General features: G+C 55.4%; 1 protein-coding gene across 1 annotated transcript; it reads right to left on the minus strand.

Moving 5' to 3' along the window:
• Positions 1-1,167: 1,167 nt before the first annotated feature.
• On the minus strand, positions 1,168-17,084 carry PDK2 (pyruvate dehydrogenase kinase 2). The gene is made up of 11 exons (XM_036270011.1): positions 16,842-17,084; positions 14,854-14,995; positions 7,749-7,820; positions 7,196-7,380; positions 6,855-6,944; positions 6,585-6,662; positions 4,086-4,162; positions 3,903-4,001; positions 3,613-3,720; positions 2,865-2,978; positions 1,168-2,320 (listed from the first exon to the last, which is right to left on the minus strand). The coding sequence occupies exons 1-11, from the start codon at positions 16,957-16,959 to the stop codon at positions 2,180-2,182; spliced, it is 1,224 nt and encodes a 407-aa protein (XP_036125904.1). The 5' UTR covers positions 16,960-17,084; the 3' UTR covers positions 1,168-2,179.
• Positions 17,085-19,298: the final 2,214 nt, after the last annotated feature.

Raw genomic sequence — 19,298 nt, forward strand, 5'->3', positions numbered from 1 at the left:
GAAAAGGACACCCCCTACCGATGCCTATGTGGGACTGAACTGGCAAATCTTCACCCTAGCCAGGCAGAGGCAAATCCAGGTCCCCAGGAAGCGGCTAGATTGGAAGGGTTTGTCAGCCCTCCCCCGTCTGCCCTGGTCCCCAGTAGGGCCCAATGAGCTCCAGAACTGGAAGACAGTGCAAACTCGGACCACGAGGGGCGAGCCAGCCCCCACCCCTGAGGATGGAGTGCAGCCCACGGAGAGCCCCGTCCTTGGGGCTACAAAACTAGCCCAGCTTCAGGAGCATCCGCGAGAGTTACCAGTGGGGCCACGGCCTCTGGTTAGAAGTCCCTCCGCCTCCTCCCATCTGCCTGGAGCGAGGAAGGACCCGGTACATGCCAACCCCTCACTCCTGCCCAGGGCCTGTGGCTTGAGGGCCACCCTGTCCCTGGGGCCCAGCCCTTTGCTCTCTGCTGTCTGTACTGGGAGAGGGTTTCAGAGGAAAGAGATATGGGGGCACCGGCACCACCTGGGCCTGGTGGAGGGACTGACTGGTGGGGAGGCTGGAAGGCACCCAGGTCCTTAAAACCATCGGAGCTATCTGGGTGTCCACCGGCATGTGGGGGGGCAGTACTCCATTTATTTCAATAAACACTTATGATGTGCCAGTGACCTTTCTGTCTTCCTAGTAGGGTCAGGGCTGTGCTGTGTCCCGAGCGTGGTGGGGTGACTGTCACTGGGCAATGCACTGTCCGGTGTTCTAAATGGAGGCTATGCCTGCTTTATACTGGTGGTACGCACCGAGCCGTGCCCTGGGCTGCCCGGGCGTACGCACCGAGCCGTGTGCCCTGGGCTGCCCGGGTGTACGCACCGAGCCGTGTGCCCTGGGCTGCCTGGCCGTATGCACCGAGCCGTGTGCCCCGGGCTGCCCGGGAGTACGCACCGAGCCGTGTGCCCCGGGCTGCCCGGGAGTACGCACCGAGCCGTGTGCCCCGGGCTGCCCGGGAGTACACCGAGCCGTGTGCCCCGGGCTGCCCGGGCGTACGCACTGAGCCGTGTGCCCCGGGCTGCCCGGGCGTACGCACCGAGCCGTGTGCCCTGGGCTGCCTGGGCCGGGCGTACGCACCGAGCCGTGTGCCCTGGGCTGCCCGGGCGTACGCACTGAGTCACAGGCTGCAGTCTGCACACGCTGGTCTTTTATTTGTCCGTGTGGCTCTCTCTGCCCCGGGAAAGCAGCCAGGCCCCATTCCATCGAATCTTCACTGTCGCTGCCACAGCCACTGGGAGGAGCACACAGCTTTACCCCCCAAGTGCTGAGGGGAAGGGTGGGGACATTCAGGGCTAAAAAAACAGCTATGTACACAGAGCATTTTAGGGAGAAAGCCACCCAAGCACACACGTGTCTGGGCACAGTGGGAGTGGGGGTCTGGAACTCGGGGGGACGGTGTGGATGTGAGGAGGGCAGGCGTGTGTGTGCATGTCAGGACATGCGGGCAGGGCCTGGGGGGCAGCAGAAACACTGCGGGGACCACCTGCGGGGCTCCAAGCGGCCTGGCTGGGCGCATGCCTCAGGGTCCTCCCAGATTCCTCTGCTTTAGGGGTGAACTTTAGGGGTGAGGTCCTGGTAAGAACTCCCTCCTTCCTAACCTTGACCTGAAGCTCAGAGGGGAGGGTGAGGCTGCCAGACCAGGTCCCCACCTGGAGGTCCAAGGGCACAACTCCTTTCCCCACCCACCACCCAGATCTGGGGGGCACTGACCCTTCCCGAATGCTGACACGGGACCGGGACCGGGTGCCTGGGCAGACTAAGGGAATAAGGCAAGCAGGGGCATCTGTTTGGAAGGCCAGGCTTTGGAGGGCAGTGAGGGGGACCCAGGACTCCGGACAGAAAAATGACAGCTCTAGTCTCAGGAGGACTGTCATGGACATGCACCTCTAGGACATCCCAGCAGGGTGGAGATACCCCCCAATCCTCAGGGATCTCCCACAGAGACTGGACACTGAGGAGACCACCTAAGAATCTCCAGGGACAGGGACTGGCACTTAGGGGCCACCACAGACTGGTCACCGCAGTGATTTCCATAGAGACAGAAGCTGTCATCAGGGAGCATCTCCCCCACCTGGGGGGCAGGGGATGGAGAGGGTAACCCAGAGACAGCAATCAGTCCGTCCTCTCAGGTGCAGAAGGGCGGGGTGGCCCCTAACTGACACGGTACGTGGACGTGTTCTTGGGCTCCGTGCTGGGTACACACCAGTCGCCGGCCTCCTGGATGGTCTGGTAGTGGCGCCACGCTGACTTGTTGTAGACGGGCAGGCGCTCCACCGAGTCCGTGGACAGGGCCTGGGGAGCATCAGACTCAGCCTCTGCCTCTGCCCTGTGCCTTGCCCGCTCCTCACACCAAGGTGGGCCGTGCTGGCCAGTGACTGGGGCCCGTTCGTCAACCGAGCCAAGTGCCAGGCGCGGACTGGCCCAGGGAGACCCTCAAAAGGGTCCGTCCCTCTGTGTCTTGCTCCGGCCCATTCAAGGAGGCTGCTCACTCAAAGGGTCAGGGAGGGAGAGCAAGGAGGCTGGGCTACGTGTTCCTGAAGAAGGGTATCAAGTCTGGGCCTCCATCTCCTCCTGAGCTGATGACAAATTCTCGATGGCCCTCCCCTTCTCGGTCTCACAAGTCAAGGGTCCACAGAGAAGGGATCTTAGTCATGGACCAGGGACTCCCTGAAATTGCCGGCCAGGCTGGGAGCATCTAGGGGTCGGGGGACTGTCGCTTTGTTCTGACTCTCAGCCTGGAACTGGGAAAGGAGTAGAGGGACGGAAGAGAAATCTAGAGCAGGCTGATCCTGCCCGACTGCACGGCCAGCAGGGCACGGGAGGCTGCGACCCTCACCTTGAGATAGATGACAGCGTCGGTCCCGAAGCCCTCCATGGAGAACAGCTGCAAGTCCCCCTGGAAATACTTGGCATAGAGGCGGGAAATGGGGAGCCCATACCCGAAGCCAGCCTGTCAGGGGACAGGAAGGGAGTGTGATGAGGAGGCTGGTGCTGCAGCGACGAATATGCTGAATGAGGAGTGCTGAGCTGGGGTCATGCTAGGGATTCCCAGAACTTAGATGGGAAGGGACACAAGAAAGGGAGGCAAGACAGGAGCTGTGGGATGATGAAGGCCGGTCTGGGGGAGGTCGGTCTGGGAGGAGGCACAGTGTGGGGGGAGCAGGGCAAGGAAAGGAGCTAGGCCCTCGTAGCCGGGGGTCTGGGCAGGTCACGGGGCTCCTCGGAGTCTCAGTTTCCCAAACCAGCTCTGCCCACTCCACTGGGAATGGACAGGGAGGTGCTAATGAGTTGAACACAGAAGGAATAACTTTGTAGGGAGATGCAGGGGGGAGGGAGAACTGAGGAGAGGTGACTAACACATCCACAGGGAGGCAGCGAGGGCCAGGCTGGGAAGAGACGGGAGAAGCAGGAAGGCCCAGCCTCAGGAGAGGTGACTGACACCACACGGAGCCACAGGAGAAGGGACAGACCCTGGGAGATAAGGAAGTGAGAGACAGCGAGGAGTGACAGTTTGGAAAGGAGATGAAGGGACAGACAAGCATCCTTTGGGAGGCAGGAGGGGAGCTGGAACGAAGCCATCTCACCAGTGGGGTTCCCCCGGTGCCAGGCTGCGGGGTGGGTGCTGTGGAGTACATATAGCTGAAGAGTTGTTCGATCTTCCTCAAGGGGACACCCCCACCTCGGTCGCTCATCTAGGGGAGAGGAGACATGTCAGGGGCTCTTCAGACCTGTTTCCACACACACCCACCCCTTGATACCCTTGACCTTCTCCTGGGTTTCTGTGACCCTGCCAGGGTCTTCCCAAGCCCACCTCCTGGAAGGAGGGATGCCCCCCCACACTGCTTTCTGGCCCCAGAAGTCAAGGGTCACATACTTTGATGGACAGATCTTCCTCGCCCAAGGCCACCATGACCTTGACAGGTGGGAGAACGAGGCTGGATTCGTGGCTTTCCACAGTCGCTCGCATGGCATTCTGTGGAGGGAAAGGAGACGAGTGAGAGAAGCCTGGCCCGAACCGCCCCAACCCGCACACAGTACCAGTCCCCAGCCTCCTCACCTTGAAGAGTTCAAAAAGCATGTGGTAGAGATGGGAGGGGACATAAACCATGTGAATTGGCTGTTTGGCGTTGGATGCTGCCGGGGAAGTCAAGACCAAAGATTAGGAAATTGTCAAGAGGTCACCAATCAGCATTCATTCACCCAGCATCTAGCACCCAGCACTGGATCTCCATCCATTACCTATCCATCTTCTCCATTTACCCAGCATTCATTTGTCTATCTATCCATTCATTCAGTGTCCATTCCACCATCTATCCATCTATCCTTCCATTATACAGTGTCCATCCACCCATCCATCCATCCACCCATCCATCCATCCATCCATCCATCCATCCATCCATCCATCCATCCATCCACCCACCTACCCATCCACCCATCCATCCATCCATCCATCCATCCATCCATCCACCCATCCATCCATCCACCCATCCATCCATCCATCCACCCATCCACCCATCCACCCATCCACCCACCCATCCAACGCATCCATTCAACATCCATTAATTCCTCTATCTACCCATCCAGTGTCCATTCAAACGTCCAGTGGTCCTTTAGTCTATGCATCTGTTCAAATATCTATCCTTAACATCTATCAATTCATTCAGAATATATATCCATCTTTTCATTCATTCACTGTTTATCTATCCATCTATTCATCATTTATGCATTCAAATAGGATCTATCTATCCTATATCCAGCCTGCTAGTATTCAGCTGTATATCCGAATCCCCTGGAGGGCTTTTTAACCCTGGAGAGAGGGCGGGGTACTGCCCAGGTGATTCTGATACCAGCTCCTTCCCAAGAATCACTCTAGCCTGGGGTTTCTTAGTGTGAGGGACTAAGTGTTTCTTCCTGGGTCTGGCACAGAGATCTGTAGGTAGCAGCTCAATAAATGTGCAATGGATCAACGAATGAAGGAATCTCAGGCCCTGTGGTGGGCAGTGGGGACATAAAGACAAATAAAATTCAGCCCTACCTTCTCAGAAATTCAAGTCTAGACAGAGAAACACACAACTGACTTTATTAGGTGATGTTCCCAGAACGGTGTGCCAAGCCCTGGCCTGGACCCTGGGGATCTCAAATAAAGGGCCTGTCTCTGCCCTTCAGTCTTGGTCCCCAAGTAATTCAAACAGTGCAATATAGAGGTACCCCTGAGGCAGGCGGGTGCCTGTCTTCTGTGGGAGGTCTGGGAGGGCTTTTCAGAGCAGTTGGAATTGAACTGGGCCTTGAGGAAACATCAGAACATGGGCAGTGTGACTTCCAGGTACAGGACACGAAACACCTCAGGTTTCTGGCACACCGGCAGGGCATGGCTGAGGAGCAGCTGGGGGAGGGGTGGAGGTAACTTCCAGGTCCCTGGTCCTCCTCTCCCCTCTACCCCCTGGCTCATCAGCGGGCCCTGACGCCTCTATGTCCAAGATATTTATCAAACCCACGCCCTTCTTTATGCCTCCGATGCCTTCCCCTCCCCTTGCCTGGATTCCTGCAGTGACCTCCTAGCTGGTCTTCTCCTGCCTCCTCCAACCTCTCAATACATTTAGAATGTAAGTTGTCAGATCTTGTCATCACCAAGGCTTCAAACCCCCCAATGGCTCCTGCTACACCCAAAATCCCAGGGCCTGCCCATGGCCCATGGGCCCTGCATGCCCAGCCTCTCTCTCCAGCCCATCACCCCTGCCATCTCCCAGCCCCACCCTACTCCTCCTTCTGGTCCTTGATGACCCCATCCCAACTAGGACCCCTGTCCTGATCCTCCGGATCCGTTCTTCCCTTCTTTCACTAATAGACACTCGTCCCCCAAAGTTTCAACTGGCACAGGGCTGCCCAGCTAGAGACTCAGTTCTCTGTGGCCCTTGCAGCGGGGAGAGCTGGGTAACAGGGAAGTCATGTGTTCAACTCCTGGGCCCTGCCTTCCACATCCTCTGCCCCTTCTCCAGGCTGGAGAGAGGGAAACTTCTTTCCTAATTAAGCCATTGTTATTTGGATTCTGGGAAGGCAGCCAAACTAACTAATATCCCATCTAATCTACCAACCCTTCTCATCACTGCCATGCGATCCCGTTGTATTTCCCTCCCGTCCCTTCTCACGCCATGAAAGTCTCTCTCTATTGTTTGTTCATTGGTCAAAGGCCTCGTTCCTCAGCCTCCCAGCACCAAGAATGTAAGCTCCATGAGAACAGGGACCTTGGCTGTTGTGTTTACTGCTTAATAAATACTGGTCCACGTTGTTTGCATGGAAAAAGACATGCAGGTTATGATGATTATACTCGCTTTATTTATTCATGATCATGTCACATGCACCTGTCAACCTACTTTTGCCCTCCCCTGTATTTACCAAATAAGTACTAAGGACGATGATAACAACAATAATAATACAATAATAGCTCTGCTTCTCCCCTACCCAGATTACAGGTCATTTCCTAACTCCCCAGCTCACCTTGCTCCCCCATGTCCCCAGCCCTTGGACAGACAGACACACGCCAGCCTTGCTCGCTCACCATTGATCTCCTGAACCTCCAGGTCAGGTGAGGCCATGTAATACTTGTCACACAGGAGCTTGGCCATGTCATACGCATCTGAGAGAAGAGAGAGAAAATGGGGCAGCTCACCCAGCAGGCAGTCCTCTAGCACCAACACCGGGCATCCCCAACGTTAAACCCATGGGGACGTGGCCCCCACCACTGGGGAATGGGTCACCCTCTGGCCAGACGAGCTTGGAGACGTCGCTGGGGCTCCTCTGTGGGCCAGACACAGTGGGGACGGCTTACCTTTCACGACCTCAGAGACACTGCAGTTGGGGTCAATGCTGCCGATGTGTTTGGGGTGGGCTGGGTTGGTGCTGCCATCGAAGATCAGGGCTGGGGGAAGAGGGTGCTGCTGGCAGGGCTGCCGAGCCTGTCCGCCCTCCCTCTCCCCAGGGCTGGCCACCCGTGTGTGACACCTCTGACCGCGCAGCTGCCCCCTCCCCACTCCCTGCCCTCTCTCCTCTAACCCGACCCCCCAGTGAGTTTTATGTAACGCACTGAACACGTTTAAAGAGGTGACCTAATTTTGCGTTCAGTGAACAGTTACAACGATGAGTCCATGCGCCATGACCGCCGTGGCTCACTGTGCTGGTTGATGAGCATGCGGATGGAGATGCGGCTGAGGTAGAAGCGGTCCAGGAAGTACTGGATGTTCTGGTTGGACACGGGGTCATCGCCATAGGCATCCTTGTATTCGAGCACGCCCTGCGCCATCGTGGGCACCACGTCGTTGTGGCGGTTCCGGATGGTGACCAGGGCCTCGGTGAACCTGTACGGGGGGGGGGGGCAGATGTTGGCCCCTACACAGGCCCAGCCCTGGGACACCCTCAGACTCTCCTCTGCTTCCAACCTCCTCTCCACCGTGTCCTCACCTACTTAACCCTTCCCAACCCGATGACCACAGCACCCCATTCCTCCCGAAGCCCCCACTGCCTGTCTGACAGCCGGGGGGCCCCCCTGGGTCCCCCATCAGACTCAGGGCACACTGAGGACAGGAGCTATCTCCCCATCAGACTGGATATCCTGAGGGCAGGGTCATTTCTTCCAGCCTGCTGGCACTTCTGCCCCTGGGACTATGACCCCAGGTGCCACTCACCTACACCTGCCCTCCTGCCCCCAACCAGGTCCCTCACTCACTGGCTCAGGGTATGGTGGTCCTCTGGGTCCTTGTCCAGGAACGCCATGATGTCCAGGAGACTCTGGACATACCTGTGGTCAGGGGGCAGAGGGAGACATTGCCTCAGCTCTGGGCGGGCCCCCTTCCCACCAGACTCAGCTGCCCTCACCCTGGCTTTGCCCCTCCTGTGGGCACCGCGCAGCTGCGCTAGCTGACAAGCTGCATCACAAATCCTTAGTCCATGTGCACGAGTCTCCCTGACAACACAGTGAGTTATGCAAAAAAACCTCTAATGTGTTGGTCCCCCTTAGAGCACCTTTGCTTGGGAATCCTAGGAGTCTTAGAAGGGCCTCGCAGACCATCCCATCCAAGAGGTCTCAAAGACTAGGAGACTGAGGCCCAGATGGGGCAAGGGACACGTGACCAAGGGCCAGCAGGGAGAGAAGGTTGGGGCAAGTCACTCTGCTCCCCTGAGCCCCATCACAGAAACAGAGCTTACTCTCTGCCCCACGGGCTGCTGCATGCTACGGGCACAGCTGGCAGAGTGGCCAGCCCAGGCCGCCCCAGAGCAGGGGCTCAGCGAGGAGGATGACAGAACATCCCCCCGACTCCGGGCTTGGCGGGTGTGGGCTGGGCACCAGGACTTATGCAATCTGCCAAGGGAACTGGAGTAAATAGGGGCTGGGAAGAACCGGGGGTGGGGTGGGCAGGCCGAGCTCTGACCAGCCTGAGAGCTCGCTCCACTCTGAAGGCCCGGCAGGAAGGGCAGCCCCGGAGCCCCTCCATCTGTAGGCCTAGTGAAGAGGCCAGTTTCCCCGGACCTAGAAAAGAGCTGCTAACCAAAGGGAGCGTTGGGAAGCCCTCACGCAGGGACAGCGGAAGGCTAGCTTCTGCAAGAGAGTCAGGCCTACCTATGGCAGCAGGTGGTACCAACCTGGAGCCACTGTCCCCTGAGTCAGGACACCCACAGTTTCCCTGCTAACATGCCCAGCTCACAGCTTATTCTACTGGGAGAGCTACGCCTCCCTCTGGCAGAAACATTTCCAGCCAATAGGAAGGAGGGGAGGCCCGTAGGCCTGTGCAGGGAGGGCCCCTGGAGCCTACCAGTCTCAGAAAAGGCCCTTCCCTCTCTTGCTTCAGACGGGAGAGAAGGTGAGCGAGCTAGTTTTGGAGCTGGCTCTGCGGGGTCCCAGTCCTGGCTCTTCCACCGGGAGCTGTGTGGCCCCGGGTAAGTCATGGGGCCTCTCTGGGCCTGAGTTTCCTCGTCAGGAAAAGGAAAGGTTTTAAACTTACTGCTCTCACTGCTTTTTAGTGAGGATTAAATGTGATAATTAGCACAGTGCCTAGGACATAGTGAACTCTCTAAATGTTTGCTCTTTCTATGAATGGTGGTTCAAACACTGTCAATAGCTGGGTGCAACCTCTGGGGCTCTAGGCAGCATGTGACACCCTCCTCCTGGTTATATTGGGCACAGGCTCTGAATCACACCATGTTGTAATCCATCATGCTCCGGACAGTCATCGATGTCAGGATGGGGGCTGCCCCAGCCCTGGGCGCCCTGTGCTCCACGGGGGCAGTGCAGCCGTGGTGGGGGAAGCCCAGAGCTCAGAGATCAGCACCCCCATCCCTGCAGCCCCAGCCGACAGCGGCACTCCTAAGGCCTCACCTCGCCTCCTAGTGTCCGCCAGGGCCCCCACTGTGCTCAGAGTCTACATAGGTCGCTCATCTCCCAGTAGCCTTGATGAGCATAAGTACAGTGAGTCCTCACTTAAGGTTGTCATACATTCTGTGACTCGAAGCAAAACATGTATAGCAAAACCAATGTTACCAATTGATATAAACAAGAGTTAAATTCCTACGGCATCTCATCAATGTTAGAATGGAATGATGGTTTTTGAGGACCTGCAGGATGTCCCCCTCTTTGCAGACAAGGAAACCAGCTCAGAGAGGGCAGGGGATTTGCCCCAGGCCACACAGTAAGCAGCTGTGCTGGAATTCAAGCCCAGGTCTGTCTGATGTCAAGTCTACACCACACAGCCAACTGTTCACCATCTGCACTGGTCCTAACAGCGATGCTGATGCTGGTGGTCATGGCAGCAGCGTTTACCAGGCACCGGCCTGTGCCAGCACTCTGCTCCATGCCTACCTGCTCCCCGCCTTCAACCTCCACCATCTCCCTATAAGGGAGGTGCTGCTGCCAGCCCCATTTTACAGATGAGGAAGTTAACCTGCAAAACGAGGATTCTCTTGCAGGCTTGTGTGATTCCAATCCCTTGTTCCCTAATCATGCCCAGGATAAAGCTTCGTGCTCACATGATTCTCGGAGGGAGACGGGATTGGGGAGAGGAACGGCAAGTGTGCAAGATGGGCACAAGCAGAGAGAGGAGGGGAACAGACCAGATGGAGCGCGGGAGCCCTGGACAGGCGGGGGGTGGGGGGTGAGTGCTGGGAGACCCTGACCAGCATGGTGGTGCTTGGCCAGGAGCAGGGAGGGCAGGTCAGAGTCCCAGCGCCCAGGGGTGGGGTAAGTGCTCTGGCTGCTAGCACCGTCCCTCCCCTCCCCTCCGTGGCTGCCTAATGAACCCTAGAGAGAGCAGGAAAGGGCCTGGTCACATGGCTGATGAAGTATGGCAAAGGGCACCAGGATGGACTGGCAAAGGGCAGTGCCTGCCTGTGCAGGTATGAGGAGAACTGCCAGCCCCAGGCCTGTCTCCTGGACTGTGAATCAGGGTTTAGACTCCTTGCCTGCCTCCCTCACAGGGCCATTCCTGCAAGGGAGAGCAGAGGATGAGAGGACTTTCCCGGGGACCCCAGTCCTGGGCTGAAGTCCCCCCAGGGGCCTGGCATACTCAAGGGCGAGGGCCAGATCTTGGTCCTAAGGGGAGAGACTGGGGCTGAGCCATGCTGGCCCCTGGGCTGCACCCCCTCTGACGGCCAGAGGAGAACTGGGCTGGGACATGGCAGCCCGAGAGCAGTGGTGCAGTGACAGGCGCGTCATCTCAGGTTTACTCACCCTCACCCTCGGCAGGCAGAGCGGGCAGTGAGGGCCAAGAAAATGCCCAGGAAAGGCCTGGGCCCACCAACCTCAGCATAAACAAGGCCACAAGACTCCCTGGGAGGGATCTGAGCTCCCCCCCTCCCCCCACCAAACCCTGCCTTCTGAGGCTTTCTAGCCAGTCCAGAGCCCTAGGTTGGGAAGGAAAGGGGTGGAATTCTAGAGAGGAGGAGGAGAGAGTGTGGACATGTGTGCCTGTGTGTGTGTGCGTGTGTGAAGAAATACTAGAATGTGTGTGCACTGGGGGAGGAGGTGCACAGGGGCTTGTATGGAAGCAGGAGGGAGCGCTGATGTGGGGGAGTGTGTGTTAAGTGTGTGCCCGTGGGGGGGTGCGAGTGTGTGCACCATGCACCGTGTCCACGGCCGCTGGAGACAAGGGTGTGGACAAGGCAATGGCTGTGTGAGGAGGGGAGAGGTGACAGATGTACTGTGCATCTGGAAGCCACTCTGTGGAAGGGTGGCAGGTGGGGACCCTGAGCCAGGCAGACTTGGATCCCATGGCTGACTGTGCCCTAAGGAGGAAACTGAGCCCTTCAGGTCCCCATCTGTGAAATGGGGCTCACAGCAGTGGCCCTCGGAGGAGATGATGCAGGTTACTTGTCTCCACTCTGTTATGTAAGGAGAGGCTGAGGGAGCCAATGGGAGGATTTGGCGAAAGCCCCAGCTCCGTGCCTGGCAGAGCAGGCTCTGGATGCTGGGAGCCTGAGTGGCGATGGTGGTTATTGTTTGTAAGGGCAAAGACTCGTTCCTGCGGGGTGGGGTGGGAGTCCTCCACAGGTGGGGTTTGGGATCCATACACCTTGCTGACAGGCAAGGGAGATCCCTAAGAAGGTGCTGACCGTATGATACAACCTCTGCAAAGACTTATTAATAACAGCAGTGACTCACTGTCATTGGCGTCTACTCTGCAACTCTCCCCTTAACCCTCCATTCTCTGGAAGCACATCCGCACGGAATCCACGCCTTCCCTCAGCTGGCTTTCTCCCTTACCCTTCCAGGCTCCAGCAACACTAGCCATCAAACAAGATTCTGTCACGTGAATCCTACTTTCCCACGCCCTGCGATGTGGAATCGCACTCCAGGTCGCTGCCCCAAATCCCTTCAAGAATGCGGCCTCTGGGTCACACAGCCTGACTTGGAATCTCAGCTCTCCCAATGACTATCTAAGTGTTCTCAGACAAGGTTCTTAATCTCTCTGAACCTCGGTTACTCATCTATAAAATGGGGCTAAGGACAAGGCCTGGTTCATAAGGCTGTGGTGAAGGTTACATAACTGACACGCGGACACGCCTCCAACAGCTTCTGATGCAGAGCAGCCCTCCAGGTATGTTTGCTTTTGTCGTGTAGTTGTTGGCATTACTTCACTGTCTAGGAGAACCTCTGCCATAACCACATCATCTTTGGCCTGGAGGAGCTGTGGCCCAGAAGCTGGAGACGTCACTTGTGTTTAAAGTTCCCCACACTTTCACATCTAGCAGTGGCATCTGGCCCTTAGAAACAGCCTGGATCCCCATTTTACAGACGAGGAAACCAAGGCTCAGAGAAGCCACGTGGTTTGCCGAGGATTAAGAGTCCAGCAGGCAGCAAAGCCGAGCCTCAATGTCAAGCACGCTGATGCCACCCCCAGGGCTTTCCAGCACCCTGCAATCACTTCCAAAACAGGGCTCCCCCACTCCAAGTCTGCCCAGTTGAAATAATTTATCAGGTTCACTTAGAACCAGTAATTCTCCACTTGCTCACAATGGTGCCTGCTACTGCCTCTCCCAGCCCAGCAGAAACTCCATTAGCTATCACCCCATATTGACTACTCACCACCACCACCACCACTACTACTACTACTAGTATTTGTACAGGATTTTTCCATTTTCCAAAAGGGAGGTTTTGTGCCTTATTCATCAGACTCTGAGGCTAGTGGTCCTCTTGCCAGACTCCCTGGTAGGCCATAGCCCTCCTCGAATGTAAACTCTGCCCACCTCCACCGCCTCCATCATCCAAGCTGGCAGGGGGCTGTCCTGGAAAAGGGGGGCTATACTCTCTCAAGGCAGCCACCTTGCCCCTGTCCTGACAGGATAGTCCTTTCTTCCCTAAAACCTTAGTCTCTCTTGCTACAGCTGATACCCATTTTGGAAACAATCTCAGCAGGCTTTCTTCGGTGTGTCAGACACACCAGCAATCCCTTTGCCTGCTCTCCTCTAAGCTGAGTCATCCACCGGGAAGTGCTCTCCATTGTCTAACTTCACTCCCTCCTGCTGTTGGTTGATATTATTGAGAGAAGGATAAGTCAGGCCAAGCCCCCACATGTGTAACTGACTTTCAGAAAGGGACTTTGTGGAGGCCCGGGATGTCATGGGAAGTTCAGCAGCTCCTCACCCCATCCTCCCTCCAATCCTTGTCTCTCCCAGGAACACAGTGTCCAGGGAGGGGCCTGAGAAGCCATGTCATGGAGTCAAGGACCTGCTGGAGAGGCAGCCAAGTCAATCATCCAGACAGAGCCAGAGAAGGAGGAGAGAACAGATGGCACCTTATGTCTCCTCCCCATGACTTCCACACTGCCCCACAGTGGGAAATACTGGTTAGCTCTGAGGTCTCGGACCTGTGAGGACTCAGCAAGATGAAAATCCTCTGTCCCCCATCCCACTTTTCACTTACAGCATTGTGTCTACAGAGTAAGTTCTAAGGATGCCCCCGCTGGGCGCTTTCCTGCCTCCACACCTTTACATAAGCAGTTCCTTCGGCCTGGAGTGCCCTTCCCTTCCTTCTTGATCTAGGTTCACCGAGGCACCTGTAAGGCCCAGGGGCACATTGCCTCCTCTATACATTTCACATCCATTTCCACTTCCCCACAACTTTATGATTCAACTAACGTTCACTGTGCACTGACTGTGTGCCTGGCTTTGCGCACACAACGCTTTCCTTCCATCCCTCACGTAGTTAGAATAAGGCATGCACATACAGATCCACGCAGGGAAAAGGGGCTGGAAGGGCACCAACAAAACCTTACAGAGCCTTACCAGTGTTTGGTTATGGGGTGGAGAGTTGTGGTTGGCATTCTCTTCGATCTACTTTTCTGTTTTCCAAATATCATAGCGAACATGCTACACTTCCTCAGTGAGGGGGAAGAACCCCAACCAATGTTACTTTTAAATAATATTTTTATTATTCATTTAAATAAAACGAACTTTTCAGCAGCTCACTGCTCCTACCACTGTCTTTGTAGTGCTTAATTCTCCCTCTTTCATTCTCCCCTCACCCTCCTGAGACCGCGGGCTCCCTTAGTTTGACCTTGGGCTCAAAGTTGGTGTGTTGCTCCTGAATCAGAAAGGAAACCACCGCCAGACCACACCCACTACAGCCAGAACTAGCAAAAGATTTCCGCACAGGTGCCCCTGAAGACCAACATTGATTAGTCACTTAAAGGCCCAGTTACAAAGTAAACTTGTTTCTTCTTCACATGACTGGCATGGGCTAATATCGTCCAGTTACTTAACCCTGGACAGAGTTCTTGAGTGAGCTTCACTGAGAATTTTCCTCTGGTACTGCCGCTTTGTGCAGTAAACTTTTGATCTTTGCCCTCAGGAGCTCTTTGGGTGTAGGTCCTGTGTCTATTTGAGTTTTCCAACATCCAAAACAGTCTGACTGGTAGCTTGGATTATATGATTTGAAGATTTGTTTCTTCCTGTTTCTCCATTTCCCACAAAGTCACCTCAGGTAAATATTACCCCGAAGGCGCTGGGTTTTCGGGACCAGGGCTGGGGCTGAATGCTGACATGACCCTGATCTGGGGTTTTGGCTGTGAAAACGATTTCCTAGGTGGATCCGGGGTTTCCAGAGAAAGGAGGGTGGTATGTATAGGGCCGTCCCACAGACACAAGGCTAAGATCCTGATCTTAATCCCTGCTCTGGTCTAGCATTTCGCTTGACTTTGAGTAATTCCTCAGGCTCCTGGAGTCCTGTGCCTCCCCTCTGTCCCTGCCTCCATCAAGGCTGCTGGGAGCATGAAGACGCCATCTCTGAGCCCAGGGCATCTGGCGATGGAGTGGGAGGGTGGGGACCTGGCCAGGGGTCTCACCAGCTCTGTACCAGCTGCACCGAAGGTGTGCTCAGCACTCTGTCAGGAAGCAGGTTTATCTCTTTCATGATGTTGGCCAGGCGCACGGGCAGCTCCTGCCTGAGGAAGGTGAATGAGGTTTTCTCACAGGCATTACTGGAGCCTGGAGGGAAAGAGAGAGAGAGAGGTAAGCCCACATAGCTGCAAACCATCAAAGCTAGAAGACATCCCAGGGGTCAGATTGATTAAATCCTTCATTTCCCAAGGGTTCAGAGAAGTGACCGAGGGCACTGAGTAGGCAGCTTTCCCAATGCCCTGCAGTGTTCTGACCTCCCTACCAGCCCATCTAATCCTCAGGGGAGTTGCATCCTCTCCTCATGCCCAGCTAAACCCTGTTTTCCTTCAACAATAGGTGGCAGGTCCATTCCCAGGCCCACCTGGAGATGCCTGTGGCCCAAGTCACCTCACTTCTCTTTCTTTCCCTCCTACCAGACACTCACTTAGGGGGAGCGGATCTAGGTAGGCAGAGCAGCCCGGGAAACTCATCCCTCCCCAGAGCTGGGCCCTGACTGAGGGAAGCTATCCCTGGACCATCACAGCTACAGGCTCCCAGCATCATCTCTGACCCAGCCCATCTTTACGCAGGCTGGCCTTGATGACCACTGTAGAGCTGCCCCTGCATTAACACCCACCCACCTGTGAAGCAGGTAGGCCGCAGGATGGTAACCCAAATACCCTGGTTCTTAGCTTGGCTTCAAGATGAAAGGAGGATGAAGGATTGAATGAGGCCACAGGCTAGAGTCAGGAGACCTGGGTTCTAGTTCAGGTTCTGCTTCCAACTTTGTCACCCAGAACATGCCACTATCCTTCTGAAGTTCTGTTTCCCCCACTGTACTACAAGTGGACCAGGCTCTACTGTGACATTTATGTAATTGGGGTTAATCCAGCCTGGCCTAAACAGCTGCTGGGGGCTGGGAGTGGGCACAGGAGGCTTGCCTACATGGGGGCAGCTCAAACAGGGCAGAAGGCAGGTGGCCAAGTCTAGGGAAACAGGTTGTTTGTGTCCTGGCTGACCCGTCCCTGTTCTCTCCCAACAATGATGCAGCTGTAACCTGAGCCAGGCACTGTCTTCTCAACTCTTGAGAGTCCTGGGAACCCCCTCCTAATCTCCAAGTGGCACCATGGAAATGCCTCGGTGATAGACAGGGCCCACACAGTGTCTGTTTCAGGCACCATGCTGGCACAGCCTTGCTCCTGCTCCAGAACCACCCTTAGAATGCTGATGGTGGGTGATCCTAGCCTGGGAACCCAGGGGTAGCCAAGGGTGGGTACAAGCCGCCTGACTCCATCTCGTGGTGCCCTGGGCCCCTGTCCAGCTGGGGACAGGCAGTTAGGCCTGAGGGGATTTGATCTTCAAGTGTCCTTGCCCACTGTGACAGCTGGGGGACCAGTTCCGTCAGTGGGTGGCGGTATCCTGGTCAGGGCCTCTCCTGTGGGCATCTGCTGAAAGAGCCCCTTCCCCAAGTGACCTCTCAATGCCCAGCCCAGATCTCTTTCCAGATAGCTGCACCTCCAATGCTGCCTTGTTACTCCACCAGCATCCCCTCTATTTCCTCCCTGTCTCCTACTCTTAGAGTCAACAGGACTCTTTATGCCTGGATACACCCTACTCCCTTCCTGCCCTAATATCACAACTTCACTGCTCCTTATTCTCAAAGACCCCTCACAAAGCCCAGGGAGACACCTCGAACCCCTCCTATTCAATGCCCCTCACTTCCCATTAACAGTCCAGTCCAGAGACTCAGCCCGGATACCCATACCCTTTCCAGGCCCGGTGGTGCCTTCTTCCCCGTTAACCCCTTTCTGCCTGTTGCCCTCCAAGCAAGCCTTCCTTTGTCACTCAGGGCCTCTCTCCTCCGCGTTCATCCTTCTTGGCCAGGACCCTTACACTCGCTCCACCCTGGCACCCCCGGGGCCCGGCGGCCAGCAGCCCCCTGCCCACTCCGTACCGAAGTCCAGAAACTGCTTCATGGACAGCGGGGACGGGGAGAACTTGCTGAAGTGCTCGATGTACTTGGGCGCCCCTGCCAGGGACACATTCTTCAGCAGCGCGCGGAACCAGCGCATGGCGGCGGAACCGAGGCTCGGGTTCGGGATCGGGTTCAGGCTCGGGTGCCTGCGCGGGAGGTTCTCGCACTTAGCTCGGCCCAGCAAGACCCGGCCTAGCGGTTCCACCACCTTCTCCCCTCCCGGCCCTGGCCGTCCTCCAAGATCCAGCCAATCGGCTAGAGGCGGCTCCCCGACGCCGCCAATGGCCGCTCACAAACAACTCCGGGACAGCCAATAGCTTCCCGCCCCGGCACGTGGCTTCCCTTCGAGCCCGCCCCCTCAACCCGGGTTGGCTCAGCATGGCCTGTTGTTTTCCTCGGGCCGCGCGGAGAGCCCGCCCCCCTCGGTTCACGCCGTCTGGTTCCCTTCCCGGCCCAACGGGGTTAATAACCCCTCCCTCGCAGAGGCCCATTATTCCTCCTTCTTTCCCACTTCCTTTCCTTGCTCCCTCCCCGAATCTCCATTTCTTGCCTTCCCTGAAATTGTCCGGCTAGCTTTCAACGAATCCCTGTGCTCCCGAGAGGGTCCTGTGTCACCTGTCCTGATTCCTACCTGCTCTCCCTCAGTGGGTTCCCAGTCGGGATGACAGTGACTGAATGTTTGCAAACTTCGGGACCAGGATGCAAGTCTGTGTAATCTCTTCTATTGACGCGCAGACTACCAACTCCACAAGGATCCACTCACAAACGGAGGTGGAGGCAGCCCCTGCCATCAGTGCTATGAGTGCAGTTTTCAAAACACTTTTCATTGTTCTCTAGCTCATTCGACCTGAGAAAGCAACCTTCTCCGCCCTGGGCTTCCCTGGAGAAAGATCCTAGAAGGTGATTTGTGCTGGGGGCCCGGGAGCCCCTCTTTCTCCAGCAGCCCCGGCTCTCTGGTAGGAACATAGCGCGCCCTCTTGCGGTCAGACGTGGTATGTCCTGTCCTCCTATTCGCCCTTTTGATGTTTTTGCTTTTTCACTGTTTTGGGCCTGCACTTGCCAAATGCCTAATATGTGCTAGGCTTTGTGCTGGGACCAGCAAACACAAACAGGATTAAGACACGGTCTTTTCCTTTGATCATGACATTTCTCAGTTTGGGAGATAGCTGCATAAGTAAATAAGTGAAAAATTATAACAGAATGTGATTATAGCCAACACAGAGCTATGTGAAAGACTTCACATAGAAGGGACTCTTAGCTAAATGAATAATAAGCTATGTGCCAGGCATTGTTTGCATGCGTTTTCCCATTTAATTATCCAGATAGCTCTATTGTGATCATTTTATAGATGAGAAAACTGAGGCTCATTCAACTGTGAATCTAAACTTGTTACTTACTTCCCTTACAGCCTTTCAAAGACTCTCCACTCTTTTTTTTTTTTTTGACTCTCCATTTTTTATTGGAGCCTTTCAAATTCTCATATGATCTGCTTTGGCTTAACTCTCCAGCCTCATTTCTCCACAGTCCCCTGCTCAACTCCAAGCCATACATCTCTGCAGCCTCGAGTCAGCCTCCAATCTCCAAGACGTTGTACTGTCTCTTCTGCCTGGATCATTCTTTCTTCTCACCCTCACCTCTCATTCTTCAGTCTCCTGGGTTATGGGATCCCTCCAAGGGTTCCTTAGACCTCTTGATCTTAGCACCATTTTAGGTCTCACCACACGGAGTTATAATCATCTGCTACTCATCTGTCTACCCCACTAGACGGTAAGCTCCGTGAGGGCACGGTTGTGCCTGTCTTATTCACTACTCTGTCTCTAGCACCTAGCACATAGAAGGGCAAAGAGGGTAAAAAGAAAAAGATGTTGGGGTCATCAAGGAAACATGCCACATAGGTACCAGGAAGGACCACCAAACATCCATCCAGTTAGCAATTAGGTCATGGATGATGTTTGTGGGTGCAGCCTTGAAGTTGCCCAGAGAGTATATGGGATACTATATGTAAAAAGCCTAGCTCTGTGCCTGGCTCAACAGTAAACAATAAATGGCAGCTATTACTATTATTTTCAACATTAAAGTAACAAGGAAAAGGTGGTCATCTCTGAGGCTGGGTGTAGGAGATGGAAAGAGATTTCCCATGATCCTCCCCTGAGAGCTGGACTTCCATAATATGGGTTACAATTTCTTGGATTACGATTTCTTCTGCAGAGATTGCTATAAGCCGGTTATGGGAGTGGCATGGTGTGGTAGATCAGTCAGCTAGGCTAGGTGATGCTGAGGTAACCAACCCTCCCCCCCAAATCCCAAATTCCTTACTACATATACAACATAGGTTGGGACTCAGACTGACAGAAGCTTTATTGCAACACAGGCTTCCTCAGCAGCAAAGGCAGGGAAAGCAGAACTGGGAGAGTCTCATCCAGCAATTCACTGTCT

The sequence above is a fragment of the Molossus molossus genome, unplaced genomic scaffold (genome assembly GCF_014108415.1).
Source record: "Molossus molossus isolate mMolMol1 unplaced genomic scaffold, mMolMol1.p scaffold_m16_p_19, whole genome shotgun sequence".
NCBI classification, from domain to species: domain Eukaryota; kingdom Metazoa; phylum Chordata; class Mammalia; order Chiroptera; family Molossidae; genus Molossus; species Molossus molossus.

Bases quoted from the DNA above. Each gene is read 5' to 3' on its own strand.
- PDK2 (XM_036270011.1), bottom strand. From the start codon at position 16,959: ATGCGCTGGTTCCGCGCGCTGCTGAAGAATGTGTCCCTGGCAGGGGCG. The intron at 3,721-3,902 runs GTATGTGACCCT...CCTCTCCCCTAG, and splicing joins AGGAAGATCTGTCCATCAAA to ATGAGCGACCGAGGTGGGGG. The intron at 2,321-2,864 runs GTGAGGGTCGCA...GATGCTCCCCAG, and splicing joins ACGCTGTCATCTATCTCAAG to GCCCTGTCCACGGACTCGGT.